Below are 26,284 nucleotides of genomic sequence, written 5' to 3'. Positions count from 1 at the left end.
ATTTTATTATTTCCCTTCGAGATAGCATCCAGAAGGTAACTTCCATCTTCCGGAAGGCAACATCCATCTTCCAGAAGGCAACTTCCATCTTCCGGAAGGCAACATCCATCTTCCAGAAGGTAACTTCCATCTTCCGGAAGGCAACATCCATCTTCCGGAAGCGGAATTCATCTTCCAGAATTGCGCCATAAAAACGGAGGCGCAGCAGCAGCATCATCAGCTGTAACGAGAGTGTTGTGCTGGTGGTGCTGCTGGTGTTTGTTGTTGTAGTCGTCGCTTGAAGGCTGCCGTTGGGTTGCCGTTAGCAGCCTCTTTGGTTCCATTAACGCCGCTGTTCATTCAATTTCGGCACCCAACGGGTAACGCAGAGGGAGGGCAGGCGCCAGCCATGATTAGCAGCACGGTAAGGCGTCGATTTGAGGGCCCTTTTCGGTGGTGTCCGCATCGCCATCGCTGCGGCGTCTCGGCACCAACTTCACTTGACCTTGCCTCGCACCGTCCTCGGTTTTTTTTCCTAAGAAACCTTTCACATTCTTAGTATTTTACTTTTAACGAGACGCACGAATCGCCCGCCCCCGTGTGCATTTTAAAGCGAGTACGCACGCGGCTTGTGGCGTAAATGTGTTTTTATTTTATTGATTTTAGTTTTATCCCGGGGCGGGTTTTCGCGTGTGCTCTGTGGGGGTGGCAGGGCCGGTCAGGCCCGACCACGTAGGGCCCTCTTGAGAAGGTGTGGTTGGTGGTGGTGGTAGTGGTGGTGGTAGTAGTGGTGGTTCTTGTTGTACAGTTGCTTTTGTTTTCTGTGTTTTATTTATAGCAAACGGTCAATGCGCGTCGTCTCTCTCGTGCCTTCTGTGTTTCCACTTGGTGTTTAATGACGGCGCGCCCACGCCCAGCGCTCTGGTACACGCATTTTCCTCTCGGAATGGTTTGGGGGGCCAGGGGGGCAATGAGGCGTTGCCTGAGCCGACGGGGTGCGTGATGGTGATGGGAGATGATGGTGATGGGAGATGATGGTGAGGAGATGCTTGTATCGATGGTGGTTCTGGTGGGAAATGATAATAATAATAATGCCTTGTACGGTAACAACTTACTGCGGCGTTGAATTTAAATTGTTGGTGTCATTGAGGAGAATTAATGTCCGCATTTTTGAGCAGACTCGCCTTCAGGACATTAATATCGTCATGCTTTATAGAGGCAGAGCTTAACCATTACGAAGGCAGACGATGTACACATTCGACTACTGCATTCGGAGTGGATTCTGTAAATATGCAGATATATAAACAAATAAATACTCGGTGGGTATTGATTCCCCTCGTAAATTGAATGGCACGTTGTTTAGTAAGAGAGCAGTTGCACAACAGACGTATTCGTCGAGGACAGTGCCTTAGAAGAAATGTGTTTTTCAACTCACAAACTCCTGCATCTATCCTCAAAAGGAAGGTCTGCACGTCTTGCTACGGTATTTTTAGAGTTGCCCGCAGGCGTGAGTGCGGACAGATGATATTTAGCTTGTACAGTGTCATGGGGAGCCATCTCAGAATCAGAATATGTATTTGTCTTTGGAGGAATGCGATGAGCGATAAAGCTCCTTTTTCACAAATCCAGTCGGGGCAGGTCAGAACGTTCCAACAACAAAGGTAAACAAATCGCTTCAAATTCTACCAATTAAACTTTTTTTGTCTTACCAGGTAAAGCCAGGAGCAACCTGACCAAGAATGGTAGCTCAGCGAATGTGGCTTATCACGTGAATTTTATAGCGGCACAATTATCTAAACACTGCAAGAGGAGTAGGCTGAGCTAATTACAGATGCGTATGTTTATAACTGGAACGATGAGTCGATGGATTGGAAGCCTCCCGAAGGCAGGAAACCCCCCCCCCCCCCACAGGGCACGCCCACTATGCAGTGCGGGTTCATCAAGCCCCGCCCATCACCTCCCGTCCAGCAACACACGTGGGAACGTTGTTGTGATGACCCGCCCCCCCCCCCAGTTATTTCCATGTTATTATTCGAGTAAGCAATACAGCGGAGAATAATCTTCCACTTAAATAATCGGATCGCCCATCACTCACTTGTACGTGTGTTGAACTTCTTTCGCATGGTGCGTAGCCAACCGTTCTAATCGGAGTTGTGTTTAGCCGCTGTTCCATGAGTTTGCTAAATACATGGAGGTAGTTGTGGAGGTGGCAGCCCTTTTTTCTCTCTTGAGGTGTGACTGTCACACGATGAATGAAAGGAGCTCGCTGCAGGCGTTTTGGATATGGAACGATGTTTGTGGCTTGTTTGAGTTCCCACCCAAAGTGGCCTTTCAGGCCCCTTGGCAAATCTCGTAACAGGAAGATGCTCAATTTAAAAGGAATTCGTCCTCCCACCCCGCCCTTTGGCGTGTGCTCTCCTTGTGGTCTGGGCGTGGACTTGAATTTGATTTCGTCGATGTCTGTTGGGACCAGTGTGTTTGCAGATTTTCCGCCGACGGGCGCTTCCTGCTGTTACACTCTTACTCGGCTGACTCTGCAACAGAAACTTCTCGTATCCACTACACTCCAGCGGATATTGTTGTTAGTTCAGGATGCCAACCAGCGGGTACAGGAATACCTCGCACTTTCGTCTGGTTGGGGACCAGGGCATGGACGAATGTCAAAGCAGAGCCTTTATTTAGCTTGAAAATTTATTTTGGTGCATTTTGTGTTGTGTGTCAAACTGCTGACTTATTACATAAATAAGCCATGTTTTCTAAATCTGTAGATGATAACCATCACAATGACTCGTGTGTATTGTGAGTGATTTTAGAACTATTGACAATGACGTCTAAATTGTGGAATCGCCGACTGATAATGATCTTAGTTGCACACCTTTAAAAAATCAGCCTTGTGTGTCGTTGAGGCATCTCTTCATCTCCACACACATCCTGAAGACTTTCAACAGCCTCAGGGTTTGCTGATTGGTGGTATACACACCAGGGGTGAAGTTTATAATGACGAGCGTTCTACCATTGTGCCACAAGAGTAAAGATTTCGGTTGGTGCTTATTGCTTGGAATGACATGGATTCCTTGGATTATTTAACCTGACTGATTCTCACGACCTTTTCATCAAACCGTATGAGAGGTTATCTGTGTGGTGTTGATTTTTATATTTGGTCTGTTTGAGCTGCCTTTAGTTTGCTTTTGCTTTATAAAATGTTTGAACTCCTTCTGAACCCCAAAGCTATGAGAAAAGTTGAGTTACCCTTGCCTACCAGAGGCTGGCTTTGGGTGATTGATTTATTTTAGCTCTTCGCATTTCAAACAAATTTGGGTGATTGTAACCATAAATTCCCTGGAAGCACGTGTTGTGACGTGCACCTCAGTGCGGCTGAGCCACGTATGCGGGGTGGTGGTATGCACCTGCATTTAACGTCCCCTCCTGCTTCCCACAAACCGCCACCCACAGACGACGAGCGTGGTGGTGGCCCTCGGGGTGATCGCTCTGACGACCGCGGGCGTGGTGGCTTACACACTCTGGAACGCTCGCAAGCGCAAGTCGCCTGTACTCCTCAAAGACCCGGCCATCAAGTACCCGCTGCGTCTCGTTGACAAGGAGGTGAAGCGTGCACACGGATGTTACCGTGCTCGTGGCTGGCGGGGAGCTAACTAACGGACGTAAACTGGCTGCACGCTTGTCTTGGGCACTTGGTAGCCTCGAGGGAGGCATGGTGTGTGGCACTTTTGCTCTTAAAATTGATGGAAATTTGGTGGTCACAAAAACAGTAATTGGTACTGTGACTAAAGCATGCCAATGGTTACTTCGCTTATCTGCTTTGATTTCTAATTTGGTTGTACCTGCAGAATAGTGAAAGGTGATTTGGGCACTTCATTGGTTATTCATTCAGGGTGCGCTGGATACATTGCCAGGGCAGCTTGTTCCGAATTCCTGATATAATGAGATTAGTCTTTAAGGCGGTTTGGGTTGTAGATGTCTAGCCTGGGACAGTCCGAATACAGCGATTATGGAAACTAACCACCGCCCTCGCCCTCAAGCGAAATTAATCTGCCGAGCACTGGAGCCAGTGTCTAATAGAGGTGCAGGACGGCTGGCCTAAAAATATTCTCCCGTTCCCAAGAAGTGTCCGTCAACCAACAGCGCTGGAGTGCAGATATTCGCGTGCATTTTCTGTAAATGTCAAATGTTCCATCCCCCCCCCCATCCACCGCAGATCATCAGCCATGACACACGACGTTTCCGCTTCGCTCTGCCAACTCCACGGCACATTCTGGGCCTGCCCGTGGGTACGCACGCAGACTCGTGGTTTCACCGCCACCACCACCAAGAAGTCTCTCACTCTCTCTGTCAATCAAGATTTACAGTTTCTTTAAACTTGCTAATGCCCTCCAAACTAAGATTGAAAAAGCGTTATTGCATTAGCGCTGTCCGTCACAAATGCATTAAGCGAGGGTGCACCAACATATGTTTATCCGGTGTTGTATAAAGTGGCTTCATGATCAGGGATTTACGTTGTTGAACACTGGCCAAAGCCCTTTAAAGGGTTGCACAACATTTTGGAGACTAAAACCAGTCATTAAGCGACCCGCCTCGGTGTCGGCGCTCTTGGCTGACATGAACGGGCGTCCCCCCCCTCTCCTCGCGAGACCGCATCACGTGCAACGTCATCATGTTGTGCGGCTTGAAACGTAACGTCATCGTTGCTAATTCATTAATTTGGAAGGACACAAACGCGTGTAGGAAAGCGTTACAGTGCCCTTGCGTATGTATTCAGATTTAGAGCCTAGGACGAGGTGTTTGTGTGTGTGCGTTGCGTTTGTTCACTGCCTCCGAACGCTACAACTCGGTAAGCCCTCGCCAAGTTTCTTTACCAGTGGTTGCGGGCGTGTGGATGCTTGCAGGAGGAGGAGTAAGACCACTCTGGCTGGTGTCTCTGCTTGTCTGTTGTACACACAGGTCAGCACATCTACCTGTCGGCCACCATCGACGGGAACCTGGTGGTGCGCCCATACACGCCCGTAACGAGCGACGACAACAAGGGTTACGTTGACCTCGTCGTCAAGGTGAATGTCGCGTTAACCTGTGAGCACTTGCAAGCAATGTCATGGCTCGTGATATATATATTTTTTGGTTTTGGCCACGTAATGATCTGGCCAAACTTTGTTGTAAGACCCTCCGCCACCCGACGTAGCCAGAAAAATGTAACGTCTGTCAACGTGGAAGTTTTATTTGGTTTGAGTATGTTGGGTGGTGGGATGGTCTTGCAACACAAATTGGGCCACATCATTGAGGCTTAACCCAATAATTTATGAATCAATGTTTATTTGTGCTGTGCAGTTAATGAATATTATGATTATTTCTAGAAAGGACAACTTGCATCCTGATCAAAGTGCCTCCACATACATATATATAAAATATATCCTAAAATCCAATAAGCCACGTTTCAAGTGAGGCATGTGACCCAATTCGATTAACAAGATTACAGCCAAAGTGGGGTGTTGAGATTTAATTTATAGGTCCTAACTGTTTGAAAATGAAAAAAATATGACATGACTCGAGGGCAAACACCAATATTGGATTTACGTGAGACATGGAAAGATGCATTGATTGCATTGATTGAAGTTGATTCTTCGGCTTTACAATACATGTGTCCTATTGCGTTGTTAGATCAATAATGTACGATTAAATGTAAATGGTATGTTGAAGTTACATTTAGGCTAAAGGCGCAAAAAACATCTATATGAAGCGATGCGAAAGAAAAGAGAAGTGACACGTATGGAAGGCAAAAAATTATACAAAAAATTGTTGAATTGACGAAACGATGAAATGCTTAGAATCATCTACTGTGTAGATTTGTGTAGATTCTACACAGCCTTCTCAGGTTTTGCACACAGGCTCCAATGTTTTGAGCTTGTAGGCTCCTGCAGGTTTTATTTTTGCGTGCTCCTGTGTCAAAAGTCTGATTTCCTGCTGAAATTAGCATCGAAGCAGTGCTCGTATCCTGTTTACTGCCATGAGCCAGTGGTAGGAAATCCACATTCCTATGGGGGTCTCTTTAAGGATGGCAGTGCGGCCCTTGATATTCGAAAAGAATGGCTCTTCTTGTTATTTTGATTGCTGACCTTTGACCGTGGGAGTCCAGTTCACCGTGGGAGTCCAGTTCACCGTGGGAGTCCAGTTCACCGTGGGAGTCCAGTTCACCGTGGGAGTCCAGTTCACCGTGGGAGTCCAGTTCACCGTGGGAGTCCAGTTCACCGTGGGCAGGGGTCGGCCACCTGTAGCTCTGGAGCCGCATGCGGCTCTTTAAGGACTGCTTCGTGATGTTATTTATTGAGGACCTTCGTGTACAGAATTCGACAAAAGATGTCTGCCCTTGTTGTTTTGGTTGCCGACCCCTGGTCTGGCCATAGGAGGAAAACCACTGACTTCTCCATAAAGTGGCATTCATTTTCTGGACCCCCGAAGGGATGATGGACTATTTCGACTGCCCCCCCCCCCCCCCCAAGTCAGGATTTGAAGTCGCAACCTTCATGATTGGCGAGCCGCTCGCAACCATCCTGGGCACCGCAAAGCGTATATCTCTCAACTGCGGTCGAGCGAAATGCAAACCACTTTAAGAGTCCAGCTTTTGCTCGCTGTATATCCCAATGCATGTGCTTCATTACACAAGCTAGGCATAATTGCACCCATGTTGAAAGAAATAAATAAACGATGTATATCATTACCTTTTAACAAATAAATAAATAACACAAACAGCTAACAAGATGACGCTGTCTTCCAAAGAGAGGGCAAAAGGTTTTCCGGAACACTTTTACTTTTCTCCGTGCAACTCTTTAATTGTAGCACTTTTTTCAGATTATACAGAACATAAAGCTGGGTTTGTTAATGTTGTTTTTGAATTAACGGTAACCAGATGAAAAAAACCCTTTGGCAATTCGCCCACGTAGAAAAGTTTATGGCATTAAACATGCACGTTTTGCCTTTTTATATCTGAGAAACGAAGTGAGCCGTCACAGTGTTGTCATGGTGAGCACACCAGACTTGTAATACAGAGGTCACTGATTTGATGCCATCTCCCAGGGTGTCAGCTGAACTAAGAGGGGAAAGTGTCTTAAATTCAGTTTAACACGTAGGCTTTCGCCACCAATGTTATTCATAATCAACGTTTTTGGGTTTACATCGCGTTATTTATAAATGTGTCGTAACTCCACCACCACCAGCAGCTCTGTCCACCCCGCTGTACTGCACATCTGTGACAAAGAGCTTCATATCTCATCGGATTCTTCCTCCAGTCTAAATAAAGATTGTGATGCTGTACAAGTGGGCACATCGCAGTCGATGAGCAGGTCAAGTCTGTGGTGTGGTGAAGCGTGGCTACGCCACTTTCAAGACGTCTCCTCGGCGTGGAAGAGTAGACCAATGCACCTCTTCGTGGAAGCTCTTTTGCCAGCAGTGGCGTGACCAAGGAAAGCAATTTCAGAGTTGCACCTTTACCCTTTAACTGAAGCACGAGGCCGACATGCGCTTGGCCCACCGTGCCGTCTGTACGTTAGCACAATGTGCCAAAACGGCATGTTCACTCAATCTGTGCTGGAAACGGTAAGCGGCCCCTGACCGTAGCAACTGCAAATCGCTTCTGAAAACGGCTTGCCGGTATTACCGGGTGTCGTTAACAACCCGTCGTTAAACCTACGAAACGCGCGTGGCTTGTTGTACTGTAGGTGTACCTGAAGGGTGTTCACCCCAAGTTCCCCGAGGGAGGCAAGATGTCCCAGTACTTGGACAGCCTGCCGCTGGGTGACGCCATCGAGTTCCGCGGGCCGAGCGGTCTGCTGGTTTATAACGGCAATCGGTAAGGGCCCCGCCGCCCGTCTCGCTCACCATCTGCACGTGTCTATCGCCAGGCTCCACGTAAAGCAGCGCTCTGCTTTGCACCGTTGCCACACAAACAAATAACGAATGTACTTGCGTGTGTTGGTTATTGTTACGCGTGTCCACGTATGTACATTGCCAAAAATGGAAGCGCAGAGGTTAACGTGCTGAGGTTCTGTATTTTATTCAGATGGGTTCTCAACTGGGACTGCTTTGATGGCCTTGGCCCAGTCACCAATGATGTCGAGATCCCACCCATAGGCTTACAAAGAGACCCATAAACTCGCATGAAGAACCGTTGTCTCATGTAGATTATGTTGTAATTAAGTGTAGCAAGTTGATGGTCAGAGCCCATTCTCCAATAACTGCACACAAAAAAACATCCCGTTACATTTGCTTCTCCAATTAATATGGTCAAATCACAGCTGTGTGCATATAAAATTCTTAGACGTTGACTGTCGCAAGTTGGATGGCAAAGTGCTGCCCCCTACTGTGTACACCAGAACTTACTTAAAAGGATCTTAAAATAAGTTCTGCGATATCCGCTTCCGCGTGCCGTTCTTGAACACGAAGGGTTGCACTGCCCAGTGAGAGATCTGTTTCTTTTGATGTGTTGTATTTTAAAATGTGACTCTCCACGCTCTATGAATTGTTGTCATGATTATAGTTATTTAAAAACGAACACGATATACGCTCATGCCACTGGAGCTATGCGCTTTAAAATCTAAAATAGAAAACTCGTTTCTTTCTAACTGCTTTGTGTGTTTAGTTTGTTGTCCTTCCCCCCGCACCTCTAATTAGCAATGCTGGCTATGTACGTTGTGAAAGAAGTTATAGATACATAAACGCCAGCATGTTCCGTCTCACTCCCACACATGATAAAACATTGCGCACATTTACTTTGAGCCGTTGTGTAAATTAGTTGAGACCACGGCAATAACGAGCGTCGCACATGGCGCCAGGGTAGTTCTAACCGCACTTCACTGGCACAAGCCACAAGATAGCGGATGCTCTATCCTGCTTGATGGGCAGCATCAGATGGCTAAAAATAACTTTGCACAGACGTGTCACGTTTCACAAAGATGTCAGTAACGCGCCACTAAAGGCCCTTTGGGGTCATCCCATATCCATGTATTTATTTTTAATCGGAACATCATTATATTTTAATGCGCGTGTCTCATTACATAGTAATTTAATGTCAATAATATGTTGTCATTTATGAATTTGATTTCATGCCTTTTTATTTGAGTTTCTTTTTCAAGAAAAATCTGTTTAAGAATATATATTTTTAAAATATATCGCCTTTGAACTCCATCTCCATTGCCTTATATCGTTATATCTTTTTTTAATATTTTCGTTGGTCTCTTGGTCTCCTGTCAAGGTGAATTTGCCATCCGTCCGGACAAGAAGTCGGAGCCTAAAATTAAAAAGGTTACCAAGGTTGGGATGATTGCCGGTGGCACAGGTCAGTCGAGCTGCTGTCTGTCACATCGCGTCTAAATGCCATGTTTGCATAATGAATGTTTGCCTTCGGAAGAAGAAGAAAAAAACCTATTATAAATAATTACACAAACTTGATGCAGAACTTAATTTATTGCAGGTTATTTTAATGTTTTCCTTTTACGTGTTGCTAAGGGGATGCTGCTGCCACGGACTTGCCATGCGGCATGGCCTCTGTACATCCAGCAGCAGTATAATGGGTTACACCAGTCGATCAGCGGGTTGCATGTGGTGAGGTACAGTGTGGGTACTTCCATAGTTTTTTAAGATGGAAGAGGAGGCCAAATACCATTATAGAGGGCCGCCGCTCTAGAGTTCTCTCTACTAATTCAAAGGGTGGGGCGGGGGTCCCCTTCAGTGCATGAGAAAGAAATGGCAGGGCTGCTCCTTGGCCTTTTGCCTTGCGTATTTTCCGAGAGAGGCAGTTGCTACAACACGGGTTCATTTGAATTCGCTTGAGGCTTTGGCGATGTCGTCCGTTGTTTTTTTTTACATTGAGCAGGGATCACCCCGATGCTGCAGCTTGTTCGACAGGTGATGAAGTCTTCTGACGACCACACCACTTGCTCGCTGATCTTCGCTAACCAGGTACAGGCAGACGGGGGAATGTTTTAGCTTTTATTATAATCTAGTTTTGTATTGGTTCCCAGTTGGTATGTCAATTATTCACCCCCCTCCCATCGTAAGTCAATGTATTGTTGAAATGTGGGGTTGTGATTCGTAAAAAAAATTCCTTGTTTAGTGCCTCTTGTGGCTGTAGGGGCCCCATAAAGTAATTGCAGCATACAAATACAAATTAATTGTCCCTAGCATGCTTGATTTCATGCATGTACGTTGAGCATAATAATTTTTTTCAATTGGAAATCGATGCCTCGTTTCTGCCTTTGTTGGCAGTCATCGTGACAATGCGTTGATGAACATTGGCCAGAGATTCTGTACCATATAATCCTGACACTTTTTAAGAAATCGTTAAACCTCACGAACATTTCACATTTTAATTGTACTGTGAAAACATGATTATACATCTTAAGCTGTGAATATTTTTTCTGCGGTTTATGGCTGTTGTTTTGCCAGCTCGTACTCGGGACTGATATATATATCCGCTCATGTTTTTGCAGTTATTAAAACAAATCAGCAATCATGGTGAATGTGAAAAATAAATTGGGCAACACACAAAAAAGGCACCCATACAAACGAAACAATAAAAAATCTACGTGGAAGAGGGCGACATTTCAAGCTTGTCAGCAGCCGCGCTGCTGTTTTTTGGAAACGTCTTGCGTGTCGTGCCGCGGGAGTACATCTTCTCACGGCCGTGACCGCTGGCAACTTGTGACAAGTGTGACAAACTGGCTGGAAAGTGACATTTAGCACCAAAAAAACAAAACCAAAACCACATGTAGTGTTTGAGCTTCCTCGCCTCCTGAAGGGGGGAAAGCTGTGCTCGTGGCAGCAGTCCAACCCGCTCGCGCTGTGACCAACGAGCGTGCTCCGTCTCGCTCCTGACGACGCTCGCTCTCGCCGCGAGCAAGTGACACATAAATGATGAACATCTTGGGCTGTATTTTTAAAATGTGTTTTTTATTGTGCCATTTTTTTCTTTTATAAAACTGCACGAGCAAACAACACGCAGTTGTTTTGACCGATATGCCGGCGTTGTATATATTTTTTGGGATCGTCTTTTACCTACTTGCCCCTTAACGCCCGTCCGGCCACCCGCTTGCCATGCCTGCCCATCCACCCCACCTGACACTCTACCTCTTTTAAACTAAACTTTATTTTTCGAGGTAAGGCCCACTGAGCTATGTAGCTCTTTTTCAGAAGCAACCTGGCTACAAATGATAGCTCAACGAATTGGCTTATAGTGTGGAAATCTATAGCAGCCAAATACTCTTAAACTCATGTTTCTAAATGTGATGGGAAAAAACAGCGCCCAGAAATAATCCACGCGTCCACGGGGAGAACATGCAAACTCCAAATATACAACGGGCGTCAGGGTCAGGATCGACCCCACAACCTCTTGTATACCGGGCGAGGGAATTAACATCTCGCCATCTCTCTTCTCAGACGGAGAAGGACATCCTGCTTCGTGATGAGCTGGAGGAGATCCAGGCACGTCACCCCAACAAGTTCAATCTGTGGTTCACGCTCGACACCGCCACGGAAGGTACGTCGGGGTGTGCTGCTTGGGATGAATCCACCAATCCATCCTCGCCCCTCCCCTCTTCCCACCTGAAAGTCGATGAATTTCCACGATACAGGATCACGATTTAATTCAATGAATCTATTCTTTCTTGTCTCGTATGCACCATCCACTTTGTACTGCTTGTCTCATGTTTAGTCTCATTCTCTCACCCTGAATTTAGCATTTATATATAAGTAAATAATGTAAATGTGTACAGTTCGATGCACGTGTGTTTGGCTCCAGAATCGATTTTTATCGGCAAATCAATGGATCTTCGCTTGCCTGGGGTAATTGTGGAGGCCCAAGGCCCTCAATATAATGTTCAAAAGTAACGGATTACCACAACATTTGTGTTTTATATTATTGCTCCATTAATGTCACAGTTCTTTCTCCTCGCATGGGATGATTGAACTGTGATCGCTTGGCTGCGAGGACCTGTACGTGAGCACTTGTGTTTAGATCCCGCTGTTCATTCAGGCACCTCTGTTTGATTCTTCCCGACAGACTGGGATTTCGGCAAGGGTTTTGTGACAGCCGAGATGATCCGCGACCACCTTCCCCCTCCGGCGGATGATGTCCTCATCCTCATGTGCGGCCCTCCTCCGATGATCCAGTTTGCCTGCTACCCGAACCTCGACAAGCTCGAGTACACGCAGGCCATGCGCTTCTCCTACTGAGGGCCTGCGCCTGCGCTCAACCAGCCATGGATGGCACCGCCGTATTAACGCTGCTCGAGCAGTTTTCATAGGTAGCTGTGAAAAGTGAGTGAAACCAAAAAAAAATGGTGCTTGTTTTTACGCCGATGAAAGAAATCCACGATTTAAAGCTTTCGTGACTGCAGGGATTCATCTTCTTGGTTCTTTCGGTAAAGTCACGTAGAAGGGAAATAATAAAATTATAAAAATAAAACATAATAAAATACAATTCTCACGACGTTTCGGCCACAACGCAAGCAGCCGTCCTCAGGTGAAGACGCTGTCTTTTCGACAGCCCTGTTCTTCACCTGAGGGGACGGCTGCTTGCGTTGTGGCCGAAACGTCGTGAGTATTGTATTTTATTATGTTTTATTTTATTATTTCCCTTCTACATGACTTTACCGAAAGAACCAAGAAGATGAAAGAAATCCTCATCGTGGTTGCTCAGTGTCGCACCTAAAACAGCAGGGCCGTGTTCCAAATTTGGAGACATGAAATCGATTAATTGCCACGACCAATTGCCCCAAAACTGGTTGACAAATGCACACACTCAGGCCAGTCCTATGTTCCCCTGTTGTGCTGCACAGGGACAAGCTGCCATTGCGGGATCACTGAGGATTAAAAAAAAAACTCTTCTGATATTTGATTATGTTAAGGGTGCAATTCAAATTGAACTTAATTTTTGTTTCATTAAAGTTAACTTCATAAAGGAAAGCTCTTGCTGCCAGGAACTTTGACCAGATGGTTTTTGTATTCCTGGTGGATTGCCTCCCGGGGTTTGTTTTCTTTAGTTGTGAGATGAAGCTAAGAGCCACGTCACAGTCGGCCTTTGAAACTTGGTCACCAGCCCACCGCGCCTCCCTCGCAACGCGCCAAAAGCCGCACGCACTGCGCGAGCCTGAGGACCGACGGAACGGTCGGCGTGTTTTGCATGCTTCCTGCACTCATTATATCAGCAGCTGCCGTGCTTTTCAAAGAGCTGCCGGCAATTAACACAATCCTCGAGCCTTAAGAGATGGACGTACCGACGAACCACTTGAGCGCAGTGTATATGGCGATCCACCAATTTTTCTTGGGTGGTCCCACAGCGACGCGACGTAGCAAATTGCCGTGCAAAAAAATTGGGACGAGATGGCCTCCTTCACGCGTGCACCGTGACTGGGATTTTCGTTTTTTTTATTAGAACAGAACGCAAAATAAGATTATATAGGAACCATTACTCAAGCGGGTGGTTGAATGTGTCCCATTGCTTGCATAAGACGGTAGCCCAGAAAAGTCCATCGGCTTCCGAGCTGCAGCCTGCCAGCTTGCAGGCTCTGATAATAGCGTATTGTTTTGAATCTACTTTTAGGCCAAAGTTTTGTTTACGTAAATGCGGTTTACTCCAATGCCAAGCTGAGGGTGACCAGCGCTACCGTCGAGCTGGCGAGCGTCACCCGCTTGTCACGCCCACACGGAACGCTCGGACCTCAATCAAGACGGGGTGAAGCCGGTGCGGCTTTGTCCGATGTGCCCGATTTGCATGGTAATCGGAAACTGCCGTCGGATATTGCTTTGGCTCCCTTGTTAGTAGGCATGTAACACTCTGTCCCCATCGGCATTCAATGGATTGCCGTGATTGGAGGGGTGGGGTTCAAAATTCAATACCATGATTGATTTTTGTTGTTGCCACTGCAGTGTGTCTAGCGCCTCTAGTGCCTGTAGAGAATTACATGAACCGATCGACATCTGGTAATATTGTAATATCACGATTCTTGTACACGCAATCTATTGCACGTGTCGTTATGTGCAAAGTATTTATATTCATCCATCGATGCATTGTTACACGCCTAACTAGGTCAAGTAATAACATGCAAAGAAACCGTACAGTTTTAAGTTCATCCGTCCAGCATTCGACCAAGGTGATTGTTTCTCCGAGCTGAAGAGAGGGTGTGTAGATTGAAGTCGGACTTGATAAACAAAACGGATAAATGTATTCAACCTACAATGATTATTATTTTATTCTAGATTTGAAGTTTTCGTGACTGCAAGGATCCATACTCTTGGTTCTTTCGGTAATGTCACGTAGGTAAAGAAAATAAAAAAGATAAAAATAAATATTTTCTTTTTATATATTTTTTTACATACGTGACTTTACCGAAAGAAAAAAAGAGTGGTGATTATTATACCATATTAATAATATATCCATATTATACAACAAAAAAATTCTGCGTTATTTAAGTTTCATATTTGCTTTCAATGTGTATGGTTTACCCATGTTAAGTGCGAGATGCGCTAAATGTATTTTTTTGAAAATCCGTTTATCAATATTCTTATTCTGTGCCCCACCATCCTGGCAGGCCATTACGTGTAAAACGCGAGCGTCTTTGACGTGTTTAATTTGATCGCGCTCATTTCCGTCGTGCCTTTTAATTAAACGTGCACTAAATTGGCCGCCCGAGGTTAGCGATTTAAATGTTTTTGTTCGTCGTTCCCGATGTTGCTTTGCTCTCCGCTGAACGTTGAGCGTTGATAAAAGCCAAGGGGGGTGTGGTGCACTTTTCTGTATTTCACGCGTGCTGGCATTTGAAGTGAACCCCGTTCGCTCTAAATATACTCCCCATCAAAAAGCGTTTGTCTGATTTAATCGCCCTCCCCCCCCCCCCTTAATTAATGGAGGAGTTCTCAACCTGTTAAGTGGTGGTATTCCCCCCCCCCCCCAATCAACACCACTGCTCCCTTCTTCCCGCTCACTCATGGCTGCATTGGCGTGCCGTTAGTTACTCGGGCATATCGAACGCCCTGAGTGGATGTTCTCTTTGGCGTTTCCCTTCTTCGGCTGCTGCTCCACTGCTAGTCTCGACCACTGGCCTGCCATCCCTTGTTGGCACCGTGTGGCCTGCTCAGGCCCACATCCAATTAAAAGCAACAACCCTTGATGCTCGCTTTCCTCGCCAACGGCCAATCACTATCGTCGGTTAAAACCTAAAACCGGCTCGGAATTCTATCACAATGGCGGGACTGCCTGCACACAACTATCGCGTGTGGAATCTTCCTCTGATGAACTCCACGTGGCTGAAATCACTTGTGTGCAGGATGTAGTGACCCATCCATTGACCTTCATTCGTTCTGCACGGTATCCATGCTGCAGCCTGTGCCCCCGGGTTGAAAACCGTTGCTTTAATACATGCTACTTGTGTTGTGGGGCGCGATGCGAGTAATGTTGAATTGTGATAATAGCCAGTGGAGTAGTTGTACTGCTTTGTGTGTTTTTTGTTTCTCACAACATTAAAAGCCAAAGAAATTGTGTTTTTTTTCATTTTCAAATGTTTACACATTTTAAACATCTATTAGAAAGCTTGTTTATTTCCTATTTAGAAGATAAAACAAGACGGCAGCTGTAGCACCGTCACACGGGCTGATTTCGTCGCTCCATCATCGTCGGTCTCGACCACGTGTCCTGCCCAAGCCCGAACCCACTCGCTTTTCTCAACTCACAATGATGTCTTAAAATCGCTTTTACGTTCTCGCATCCATGTGTGATCCATATCGCAGCAGGCAAATGTGCTGGCGCATGCACAATGCAACGATTATAGATGCAAACGTGTGAGTTGTAATGTGCGTGGGTTGTGTGTGTATGGCGCCACGCTGGGCTTAATAGGTGCTCGCTAACAGCACTTGCCCCAGCAGTGTGTTTAAGGCTGTACGGAAGGCGCTTGTGAACGTGTCTGAGTGCCGTCGCTGCCTTGGCTGTAAGAGCTGCGTGTACGGAAACAACTGGGGCCATATTTTTTGGAAGTGCGCATTTGGGTGAAATTGCACAGCACATTTCAATGTGCCAAATGAGCATCAATGTTAGGGTTGTTTTTTGATTGAATATATCGCATATTTAACATGAACACATTGCATAACATCAGTTTTCAACTATCAAATGGAGAGGACACATTTTCACCGATATTTGGACCCTAAGCGTCATGGGTTCTTGATATGTCGGGGTTATTGTTGGAGGACAAAGCTCGGATAACAAAAAAATGTATTTAAAGCTTTCGTGACTGCAGGGATTCATATTCTTAGTTCTTTCGGTAAAGTCACGTAGAAGGGAAACAATAAAATAATAAAAATATAAACAATCGCATTCTCACGACGTTTCGATTGCAACGCAAGGCAAACTTGTTCTCACAGACACCACATCCCTTTTTTACCCGTCTTCCATCACATTGATTTGAATAAAATACACAAGCAGACTTTAATACTCGTCTCCTTCACATCCACGTCTCTCCGCATCAACATAAACAATAATTTATCATACAAACCTATCTGCATGCACGCGCGCCCTTCTGTGACTATAATTTCAGCAGAATTGATTGAAGACGAGCAACACCCTGGATCGATATCGACGTGTCAGGTGCCATCGGCAGTCCGGTTTTGTTTAATCGATGGCCAATGCTGGTTTAGAATTCCCGTGTTAGCCACCAGAGGGCGCAGTCCGTAACACCACGCCAGCTCGCCATGGAGATTAATGACGTCACGCGATTTTGGACGATTTTTGACCCCCCCCCCCTCATCACATGGCGTCACAGAACCCCCCCCTTAAATATGACGTCACAAAGCTCTGCCCCCCCCCCCCAAAAAAAACATGCTTCAAATCGCTTTAAACTATTGTCATTGTAGTGCGTATATATTGTGGCGCTGCACTCTGATGTTGTAGGAAAAACATTTATTAAAACGTCTATTTAATTAAGGAGAACGTGTTGTCTATATTTATTTAAAGTTGCGCATTTTGATGTGACGTCACATTTCTCAAACACCCCCCCCCCCCCGTCGTCACACATCGTCACAAGTCTGACTCCCCCCCCCCCCCCCCCCCTTGGTGCGTGACGTCAAATATGGACGGCCCCTTACAACAATATTGACAAGGTTTAAAATAGCCGGGTTGCGCATTACTGTTTTACCGGTAACCGTATGAAATTAAACCGGTTACCATATTTGCCGCACGGAGAGGACATGTCATGCGATAAACATCACATTCTGGGGGAAGGAGCAGTCACGTGACCACGTCGTAAAATGTTTCTGTGTTCATTGTTTCGAACCGAGCGGCCGCCCTGGTTATTACTGCGGGCGCGCCTCGTCCTAAAACAAACATACCACGTGCCGTCCGCTTCACTCACGGCGGACGTTAAAGATCCCGTGACGTCGTTCGGTTATGGGAGCTGTTTGGCCATACTTCACCACGCTGGTCAGTGCGAGTGGGTGAATAAGACATGTTTAATGGTAAGTTTATTAATCGACATATCGACAGTTCAGAGAAAGAAAAATAAGCATTTCGGCGCGTGCGGGACACAACATCGCCGGCTTCGGGGATGGATGTCCGATGGACGAGGCTGGTGACGGAATGGCAGACAAAGTGGTGGAAACACGCGCCGGGAGGCACGTTCACCGCGGAGACGGAGCGCTGCAACGATGGAATGTTGGCAGCAGCAGCAGCCATGGGGAGGGATTCCGACGGCGTCGGGCGGTGTGGGGAGGGGCTAGAAGGGTGGGGTTGGAGGGGGGGGCAGGGCTTCATTCAGCAGTGGATAGATGACTGGGCGATTGCTAATTGGTGACTCACCGCATCTCACGCTATTTCAGAGCCGCACACATTGTATTTCGCGTGATTAAACCGAAATGTGTCTTTGCTGCGCGGAGTTTTTTTTTTTATCTCCGAAGAGCTCAACAACAAAAATCTCGCGTGAGACTCACGCGAGAAGCATGCTCTTCCGCCGTGACTCGGAGCAAATTTAATTAAATTTTACCCCGCGTGTACATGGAACACCTCGCGTGTGAGAGCGAGGTTACAAGGGTAACAATTGGGGAGCCAGAAATAGTTCAAGTCGTAACCGCGAACCGCATAGAAGGCCAACAACAAAAACCGGTCACGTGGCTCGGCGGACCTCGGGGGTTGTATCCGTCACTCGCATTCCAATGGGATCAATGGCGGAGCCAGGATTTTCAGGTAGGGGGGGGGCAACCCCTCCAGCGATGAGAAATGATAGAGGAGTTGTTAGTGAGTAAGGACTTGCCCCTTGCTTTTTATTCGACGCGTGTGCGGCGATGGCGCCGCCATCGATCGAGGGTCGAATTCGAACCGCGTCGTGTGATCGGCATCGCGCTCGCTGAAGCTGTTGATGCCTTCAGGGAAGTCGAGTGCTGTGTACGCAACTGCGCACAATTCTGCGAGTCACTTATAACCGCTTTGCCGTTACTTATTGCCAATTATGGACTCAGACTATTGTCATATCATCTCATAGAGTTCCTGTTACATAATAATAAAATGCTACGCAGTGGCAGTGGGGGTCGCAAAATGCCGATTTATTACTAATACATCCCAATGACCCGATTGAAATCCCTAATTTCTATTGGATCATTGGGGGGGCACGTGCCACCCCCTCCCCCCCACTGGCTCCGATTGACTTTCGGCATCCCATCCCCCGGTAATCGATTATGAAAACGGTTACCGGTTTCGCGGGTTATCGTTAACGACCCTAATGTGGTGACGAGCGAATTAAACGGAGTGGCCAGGGAATAATCTAAACAGTGAACGTCGCACCGGCACCACCAATAATATTTTTATTAGTATCAGCCATGGTCAGTCCACTGCTGGATGAGAGCCTCCCCAAAGCTGTTTCTCTCATGGCCCGATGATGTATAACTCACGCTCGCAACCGGAACACGAGATGTAACTATTGCTCCGTGTCATACAGCTTCGCATCGAACTAGCGCCCATATCGAACCTTGTCGAGAACATCTGGCGGCTCTCGAGCATTTGTTTAATCAAAGTCTGATGAGACACTGCATGCAGAAACAGGTCCAGAGTTTGCTTGTGTAACGACGACAAAATCACTCCCAAGAAGTCCGTGTTCCCGATGGGATGTGTCACAAAACAACGTCTCTAAAATCTTGATCTGAAGCTTTCGTGACTGCAGGAATCCATACTCTTTGGTTCTTTCGGTAAAGTCACGTGGGTATAAAAGTAGCAGGGCTAACACCTTCCCATCTTTGTCTCTCTACATATTTTTATGAACTCAAATTTAGAGACATTCATACCTACGTGACTTTACCGAAAGAACCAACGAGTATGAATGTCTCTAAATTTGAGTTCATAAAAATGTTGGAGAGACAGATATGGGAAGGTGTTAGCCCTGCTTCTTTATTTCCTTTCCACAGCGGTCGTCCTCCACTCGGGCGCGTTCCCTCCTTTGACTGCTACTTCGTCTTTAGTCTCAACCATCGACCTGTGTCCCGCCCTACCCCAAGCCCCGCGCACTTTTCTCAACTCGACATCTCCGAAGTGCACGACGTTCTCCACAACTCATCTCTCCTTACGACTGCTTGTTCGTGCTCAGTTTGTTGTCCTCTGCCGCCCTTCCCTCCCGCACCTCCGCTCAGCACGGTTGGCTACGCACGGTGCGAGATGAGTTCCACGCACGTACAGGCGGCACAGCCCACGCGTTCCCCTTCTTACGCCTCTCGACGTCGAGTCATTCCAAGCGCACTGCACGCCAGCCGCGAGCTTCTTGTGTGCGTGCACTGCACGGCATCTGCCCGCTTCCTCTTCTTCAGCCCGCGCAGCCCAGCCCCCCCCCCCCCCTAGGCTGTCGTCTGAATGCTGCGGCTCTTGTCCGCAGCTCCTGCCAAAGGGTGCGGACGCGGCGTCGGCGGCGTTCATCTCGGCAGTCAATGCCCCTTCGCCAATAAATGGGTCGTTGTTTGGTTAAGGCATGCGGCTGTGTCGCCCACACGCTGACGGACACAAAAGAGGCACTCTTACTTTGACTCACTTTGAGTCTCTATGCTGTTGTTAAACAAAACTGAGAAGAAACAAAAATGCAACTCTCCAAAGTTGACATTATTATTTCGGTAAAGTCACGTAGAAGGGAAGTAATAAAATAATGAAAATAAAACATAATTTTATTAAATAAAACATATTTTTATTATTTTTATTATTTTATTACTTCCCTTCTACGTGACTTTACCGAAAGAACCAAGAAGATGAATCCCTGCAGTCACGAAAGCTTTAAATCGAAATTATTATTATTATTGTTACGATGGCGTGACCACCTCCTCTGCCGTCACGGACATAGCCACATAGCTGATGCGTGTGGTGCGACCCAAAACAAAAACAGAATCCTCAAAGCCCTCTGAACGTTTCTTTACAAATTTATTTAAAAATTTGCTTGAGGAAACACTTTGGTTCATTAAAATGCAGTTACCGGCGTTAACTTAAAAATGCGACGATTACTTCGTACGGACAACACACAAACTCGAATCCCTACCGTTATTGTCGACAGCCACACACTGAATTTAAAGCGCCTCGGAAAATAATACTGAACGGTTGTCTGGGGCGGGGGGGACACACACACAACAAGTGAATATATAATTTTAAGTACATATATTATAATTATCACGAGCATATATTTTGTGTTAAAGTTGAGTGCGCCGCAATACGGGGGGCAACAGAGCGGTGAGCGCCTGAGGCTCCGCACAAAGACGGACATTGTTTTGCTTGTCGACAGCTTCAACTTCGGGCAGACATTTCCAACAATCGCCAACTTTCCAAAGCAAGCGATCGTTGACGAGAACTTCTTTGGTTTCGCGTGAAATGAAAAAAATCGCAATGGCACGCGCGATGCGAGTCCGATGGCGCAATGCGTGTCACGTTACGTGTGTGTGTGCGTGTATGTGCGTGTGTGCGTGTATGTGCGCGTGTGTGTGTGTGTGCGTGTGTGTCTGCGTGTATGTGCGCATGTGCGTGTGTGTCTGCGTGTATGTGCGCGCGTGTGTGTGTGCGTGTGTGTCTGCGTGTATGTGCGCCAGTGTGTGCGTGTGCGTCTGCGTGTATGTGCGCGTGTGTGTGTGTGCGTGTGCGCGCGTGTGTGTGTGCGTGTGCGCGCGTGCGCGTGCGTGTGTGTGTGCGTGTGCATGTGCGTGTGTTTTTAACATGCGGGGTGCGGTAGTGTAGTGGTTAGCGCATTGCGCTACAAACCCGGCATCCCGAGTTCGATTCCCACTAACGGCCAATATCGGTAATGAGTATCTGAACCGGTCCTGGGCATCCCCTAGGTCGACTCGGCCTCAAATGAGTACCTGGTGTGGTGTGTAAACATCCCCACTGGGAAGACAAAGGCGGCCAGACGTGGTGCTGGCCACCCCACACCCCCTCGTGTGCCGTGCCGGCCTTAATTAGGTGCTCACTAACAGCACTTGCCCCAACAGTCTATTAAGGCTACATGGGGGATTTTTTGTTTTTTTGTTTAACATGCCGTGATATCGTTGTCATCGTGCTTGTGATCGTTGGTAGCTCAAGGTAATCCACTTTCATCTTGTAGGCTTCGCGCGATAAGCCAACCCCCCCAAGGTGCGCTGGGAATCCGTTAAACCCACCGGGGTCACTTTTGCACCGAATTCTTTGTAAGTCGAGCGGCCTACACGACGGCCGTTTACCCTGGAAGTCCACGTGCAAGTCACCTGAAGTAATCTCTCGCAAAAAATAAATAAAGCTCCAAGCGATTTCCTGCTCGTGTGAGCATCGCGGCGTTGGTGCCCATCCCCTGCTTTACAGGCCCCTGAGCCAGCGGTGGAAAGTCCACACGCCTGTGGCGGGGGGTGAGTCTTGAACGTCAGGCAAACCATCGTTGATCTTCCCCACAGAGTGGTGCTCATTTTACCGACCGCGGAGGGATGATGTGGGATGAGTCAACCCCGCAGCCAGGATTGGATCTCGCAACCCCTAACGCCGAGTCGCGCGGTTGACTGGTGGATAGTGATTTATGAAATGACAAACACAGACACAACGGACGTCTACACAACATAAATAGGTGTTACAGCGTTCTCGCAATAATTTACCTCTCACCGCGCGTGTCCCGGACAAGACTGCCGGCACAGAGCGACAGGTTCACGATTCGTACCCCACTCCCACCCACAACTTTGTGATTCCATGAATTGTCATTGCTTGAGGTTCGCCGTTTAATTCCCCATCAGCCTTCAATGGCTGGTTGGGGGGCTGTGTAGGGGAGGGGGCATAACAGGTGAGAGCGCATTGCGAACCGAGAATAAAACACGAGCGATTCGGTGGAGCGTGTGGCACGAACGTCGAGAGTTGATTTTGATTTTCGACCGACGAATCGACCGTTGCGTACACGCGAAGTTTTTTTTCCGCTACTAATCTTTTACGCTCCACGCCGGAAAACCGCGCGTACCTGGCGGCCCGGATTTGGGCCGATCTTTCTCAAGGTATTGTCATTTGGGCTTCTCGGGCTTTGAGTCGATCTTGACGTCTTAAGAAGTCTTTGCCCGCAGCAGCGATCAGCAGCAGCTGTCTCACCCAGCGAGCGGGCGGGTGATCGGGCAGGCAGGCGATCAGGCGGGCGGGCGAGCGGGCGAGCGGGCGAGTGGGTGAGCGGACGAGTGGCCGCGTGGGCGAGGTTGGTGGTGGGGGGCCCGTCCTGGACGTCACTTGTGAGGGGGGTCCCAGCTCGAGCGACCGCTCCCAGGCCTTGCCCGACCGGGCCTCGTGGAGGCCCCGTCCTCCGCCAGGAGACTCTGTGTGGAGCGGTGAGGTCACGACGTGAGCATCAGCTGCTACACAGCGACAATCATCATCCTCATCATTACAGTGTCCTATGGGAAGAAATCACAAGGAACCGTTAGAATGACTCGGTAAAGAAGACTCGGGATAAATGTGAGAAAAGCAACACATTGTGAACAACAAGTTTGTGAATCGGTCCGAGGTATCAGTCGGTGGAACACATCTGGAAAACTCGGGGAAACGTTTCATTCTTTTCATTCGTACATTCATCCACACAGGTTATGACGAGGTGAGAGGCATCTCCGACGACTGACCACGCCTTCTCCATGGGGAACTTGAGTCGTGGCGTCAATGTTAAAACTTGCTCTAAAAGATCCGTGACGGCGGCGCTCTTGTGTGTACCCTGTCAATCAGGTGCTGGATGAGGGCCTCCCCAAGGCATGTGGGCCGTGGGGGTTATTTGACCATATTTCACCGCACCGGTTATTGCGAGTTGAAGGTGAGCAGCATAGACGTGGAAGTGCAACAACAGATGTTTTTCTATTCTGCCCTCTGTTGCCTATAAGGACGCCATGCAGCCTCTAACAACCAGTTGTGCATGGTGGTCATCCGATGCAAGCACTATCCAAGCTCCACCCTGCTTAGCTTCGAAGATCTGCCATCTGGTGGCAACACGTGGAAGGAAACGTATTGCACGGGACTAACCAGATCATTGTCTCAATGCCTTGGCAATGTTTACGCGACTCTCTCCGACACGGGTCACATACAATTATTGTTAAAGGGCTGATCGTAGCACCCACATGTTTGCACAGTGCCCGCTGTCAGTTCAGGAAAGGAGACGGGACACGTTTACAGTGTTGAATAAAAAGAGCAAAGTGTGCAGAGAAGCATGAAGAGGTGGCACTTGCTTGGAATTAAATCAAGCGACAGACAACACGTGTGAGTTAGAGAACGCACGCCGGTTGAGGACATCATTGTGATGGACTGGGAAAGAAAAATGAGCCCCGGCATTTGTAAAGACACAGCGGCCCAAAATGCCATGCGATTTTATTGGCACATTTGGGGCTGGGTCCAAAAACGCAAATGGGCTGGTGAAGAAGAATCTTTGAACTTCGTGCCAACTGGGAGCCTAAATAATTAATTAAGCAATTAAGCATAGATGTTGGAGGTAATAAAATATTTTAATAGAATTTTTTTTTACTATGATCACATTTTCAATTTCCCCACACAGAACGGCCCTCCGGCCCTCGGAATGGACCGTCCCACCGGGCATTTGCCCCATGGACTGCTGCCCTATGGCCAGTCCAGGCCTGGACATCACATTGACTGGTGAGACCGGTGAAGGGGCTTGGACTGGACGCGTGAAGGTCAGATTGGACAGCGGCCGGTGGTTGAGACGAACGGCCGAAGGAGGGATCGCGCCCGAGAGGACGTCCGCTGTGGAAATAGAGCGATGAAACTCGGCCAGTGTGAGGGTGCTCAGTGGATCGATACATTGCGGGACTGTGTGAGGGATGGCGACGGCTTGGGCGGGAGGTCTTCATGGCTGATGGTGATGACGACGGTGATGATGATGATGATGACTAATAGTCGGACTCGCAGTTGGAAACATCAGGGGGGGTCACACGTGCAGTCACTCACGGTGAGGTTGATCAGCTCCTGCGAGAAGGCGCCTATCTGCCTGACAGTCCCTTCCGACACATTCACCTATCGGGGGGTAGGGCAGAGATGTGTTCAGCAAAGATGTGAGAAACGTGGTCGGAGGTGCGTCCTAAATAGGTAGAACAGCTCAGAGATGTATTCAGCAGAGACGGAGTCAGAAGAGGAGAGATATCGGAGATCTATTCCAAAGTGACACACAGGAGCTTTATTTGGCATTTAAGAGAGAGTAGCAATATGCAATGATTGTAGATGTGAGAAATAGAACATATACAGAGAGATGTAAAGAACAAGCATGTGGGTCTGAGGCTGCAGTCATTCACCCAGCTAGGCCCCACCCACCACTCACCCCCACATCACGTCACTTCAGAGCATGCATCGTGATAAATACAATTCATCAGCTTAATGATTTCGCGTGTGAAACCAAATTAAATTAAACGTGTTCAGCTTCATTTAATTTCACAACATTATGAGTTTAAGGAGTTTTGACTGCGCGGTGAGCTGTTGTGTGACGGTGTGCGAGTGACTGCTCGCAGACCGCACTCGTTGCACGCCTCTCGGCTGGGTGTAGCCCACGGGGTCGACAACCTGCAGCTCCGTCGCCACGTGCGGCTCTTTAAAAAGGGCCGCTTCCTGGCTCCCGGTACTATAATTGCAAAGTACTAAAACAAAAAACCCTGCCAATTATTTTATGTGAGCGGCGAACGTCCAAAAGCCCAACGACGACTTGTAATGCCGCATTACAAATCATTGTGCCGTGTGCTTTTCTTTAAAAAAAGTGGTAAAAAAAAGTGGTTTAACGTTACTCGTCAAGTAGCGTATTCACGTGCATTGGGGCTCTCCATTTATTTAGGGTTTTTTTTTCACTCAATTCGAAGAAAACGGCTCCACTTGTTATTTCTGTTGCCGACCCTCCGCTGGGTTTAGCCGTTTGTGGGGCGGGGATGTCGTGGCGTGCTGATGTCATAGAGCGGTGATGTCATAGAGCGGTGATGTCATGAGCGGTGATGTCATAGAGCGGTGATATCATAGAGCGGTGATGTCATAGAGCGGTGATGTCGTGGCGTGGTGATGTCATAGAGCGGTGATGTCATAGAGCGGTGATGTCATGAGCGGTGATGTCATAGAGCGGTGATGTCGTGGCGCGGTGATGTCATGAGCGGTGATGTCATAGAGCGGTGATGTCATAGAGCGGTGATGTCGTGGCGTGGTGATGTCATAGAGCGGTGATGTCATAGAGCGGTGATGTCATGAGTGGTGATGTCATAGAGCGGTGATGTCATAGAGCGGTGATGTCATGAGCGGTGATGTCATAGAGCGGTGATGTCGTAGAGCGGTGATGTCGTGGCGCAGTGATGTCATAGAGCGATGATGTCATAGAGCGGTGATGTCATGAGCGGTGATGTCATAGAGCGGTGATGTCATAGAGCAGTGATGTCGTAGAGCGGTGATGTCCTGGCGCAGTGATGTCATAGAGCGGTGATGTCATAGAGCGGTGATGTCATAGAGCGGTGATGTCGTGGCGCAGTGATGTCGTAGAGCGGTGATGTCATAAAGCGGTGATGTCATAGAGCGGTGATGTCGTGGCGCGGTGATGTCATAGAGCGGTGATGTCATAAAGCGGTGATGTCATAGAGCGGTGATGTCATAGAGCGGTGATGTCGTGGCGCGGTGATGTCATAGAGCGGTGATGTCACAGAGCGGTGATGTCATAAAGCGGTGATGTCATAGAACGGCCGCGCGTTCGCTCGTCACAGAGGGGTGCGGTGCGGAATACAGCGCCCGCCCTGGTTAACACCGCGGGTTCACTAACCACGAATGTGCGCCATCTGCTTTGTGGTGAACGCT

The 26,284-nt window shown here is 47.8% G+C and overlaps 2 protein-coding genes across 3 annotated transcripts in view; one reads left to right on the top strand and one right to left on the bottom strand.

The window, feature by feature from the left end:
* Positions 1 to 203: 203 nt before the first annotated feature.
* Positions 204 to 15,519, top strand: LOC133351527 (NADH-cytochrome b5 reductase 3-like). Its single transcript, XM_061566809.1, has 9 exons — positions 204 to 403; positions 3,433 to 3,582; positions 4,196 to 4,268; positions 4,939 to 5,045; positions 7,704 to 7,832; positions 9,235 to 9,319; positions 9,857 to 9,942; positions 11,419 to 11,518; positions 12,041 to 15,519. Exons 1-9 carry the CDS (start codon positions 389 to 391, stop codon positions 12,211 to 12,213), a joined length of 918 nt encoding a protein of 305 aa, XP_061422793.1. The 5' UTR covers positions 204 to 388; the 3' UTR covers positions 12,214 to 15,519.
* Positions 15,520 to 20,391: 4,872 nt separating this feature from the next.
* LOC133351522 (liprin-beta-2-like) overlaps positions 20,392 to 26,284 on the bottom strand; it is a 64,451-nt gene continuing 58,558 nt past the window's right edge. For both annotated transcript variants that reach the window (XM_061566798.1, XM_061566799.1), the window contains 2 exons: positions 24,419 to 24,484; positions 20,392 to 22,791 (listed from right to left, as the gene is read on the bottom strand). In XM_061566798.1, coding sequence (XP_061422782.1) covers positions 22,702 to 22,791; positions 24,419 to 24,484 — 156 coding nt within the window. In that variant the 3' untranslated portion in view covers positions 20,392 to 22,701. The remainder of the gene's footprint in view (positions 22,792 to 24,418; positions 24,485 to 26,284) is intronic.

This window comes from Lethenteron reissneri, chromosome 37 (genome assembly GCF_015708825.2).
Source record: "Lethenteron reissneri isolate LAM-NWPU_2019-01 chromosome 37, ASM1570882v1, whole genome shotgun sequence".
Classification (NCBI taxonomy): Eukaryota; Metazoa; Chordata; class Hyperoartia; order Petromyzontiformes; family Petromyzontidae; genus Lethenteron; species Lethenteron reissneri.
This window is presented reverse-complemented; position numbering and strand designations above follow the sequence as displayed.

Bases quoted from the DNA above. Each gene is read 5' to 3' on its own strand.
- LOC133351527 (XM_061566809.1), top strand. The intron at 7,833-9,234 runs CGGTAAGGGCCC...GTCTCCTGTCAA, and splicing joins TGCTGGTTTATAACGGCAAT to GGTGAATTTGCCATCCGTCC. The intron at 11,519-12,040 runs GTACGTCGGGGT...TCTTCCCGACAG, and splicing joins GCTCGACACCGCCACGGAAG to ACTGGGATTTCGGCAAGGGT.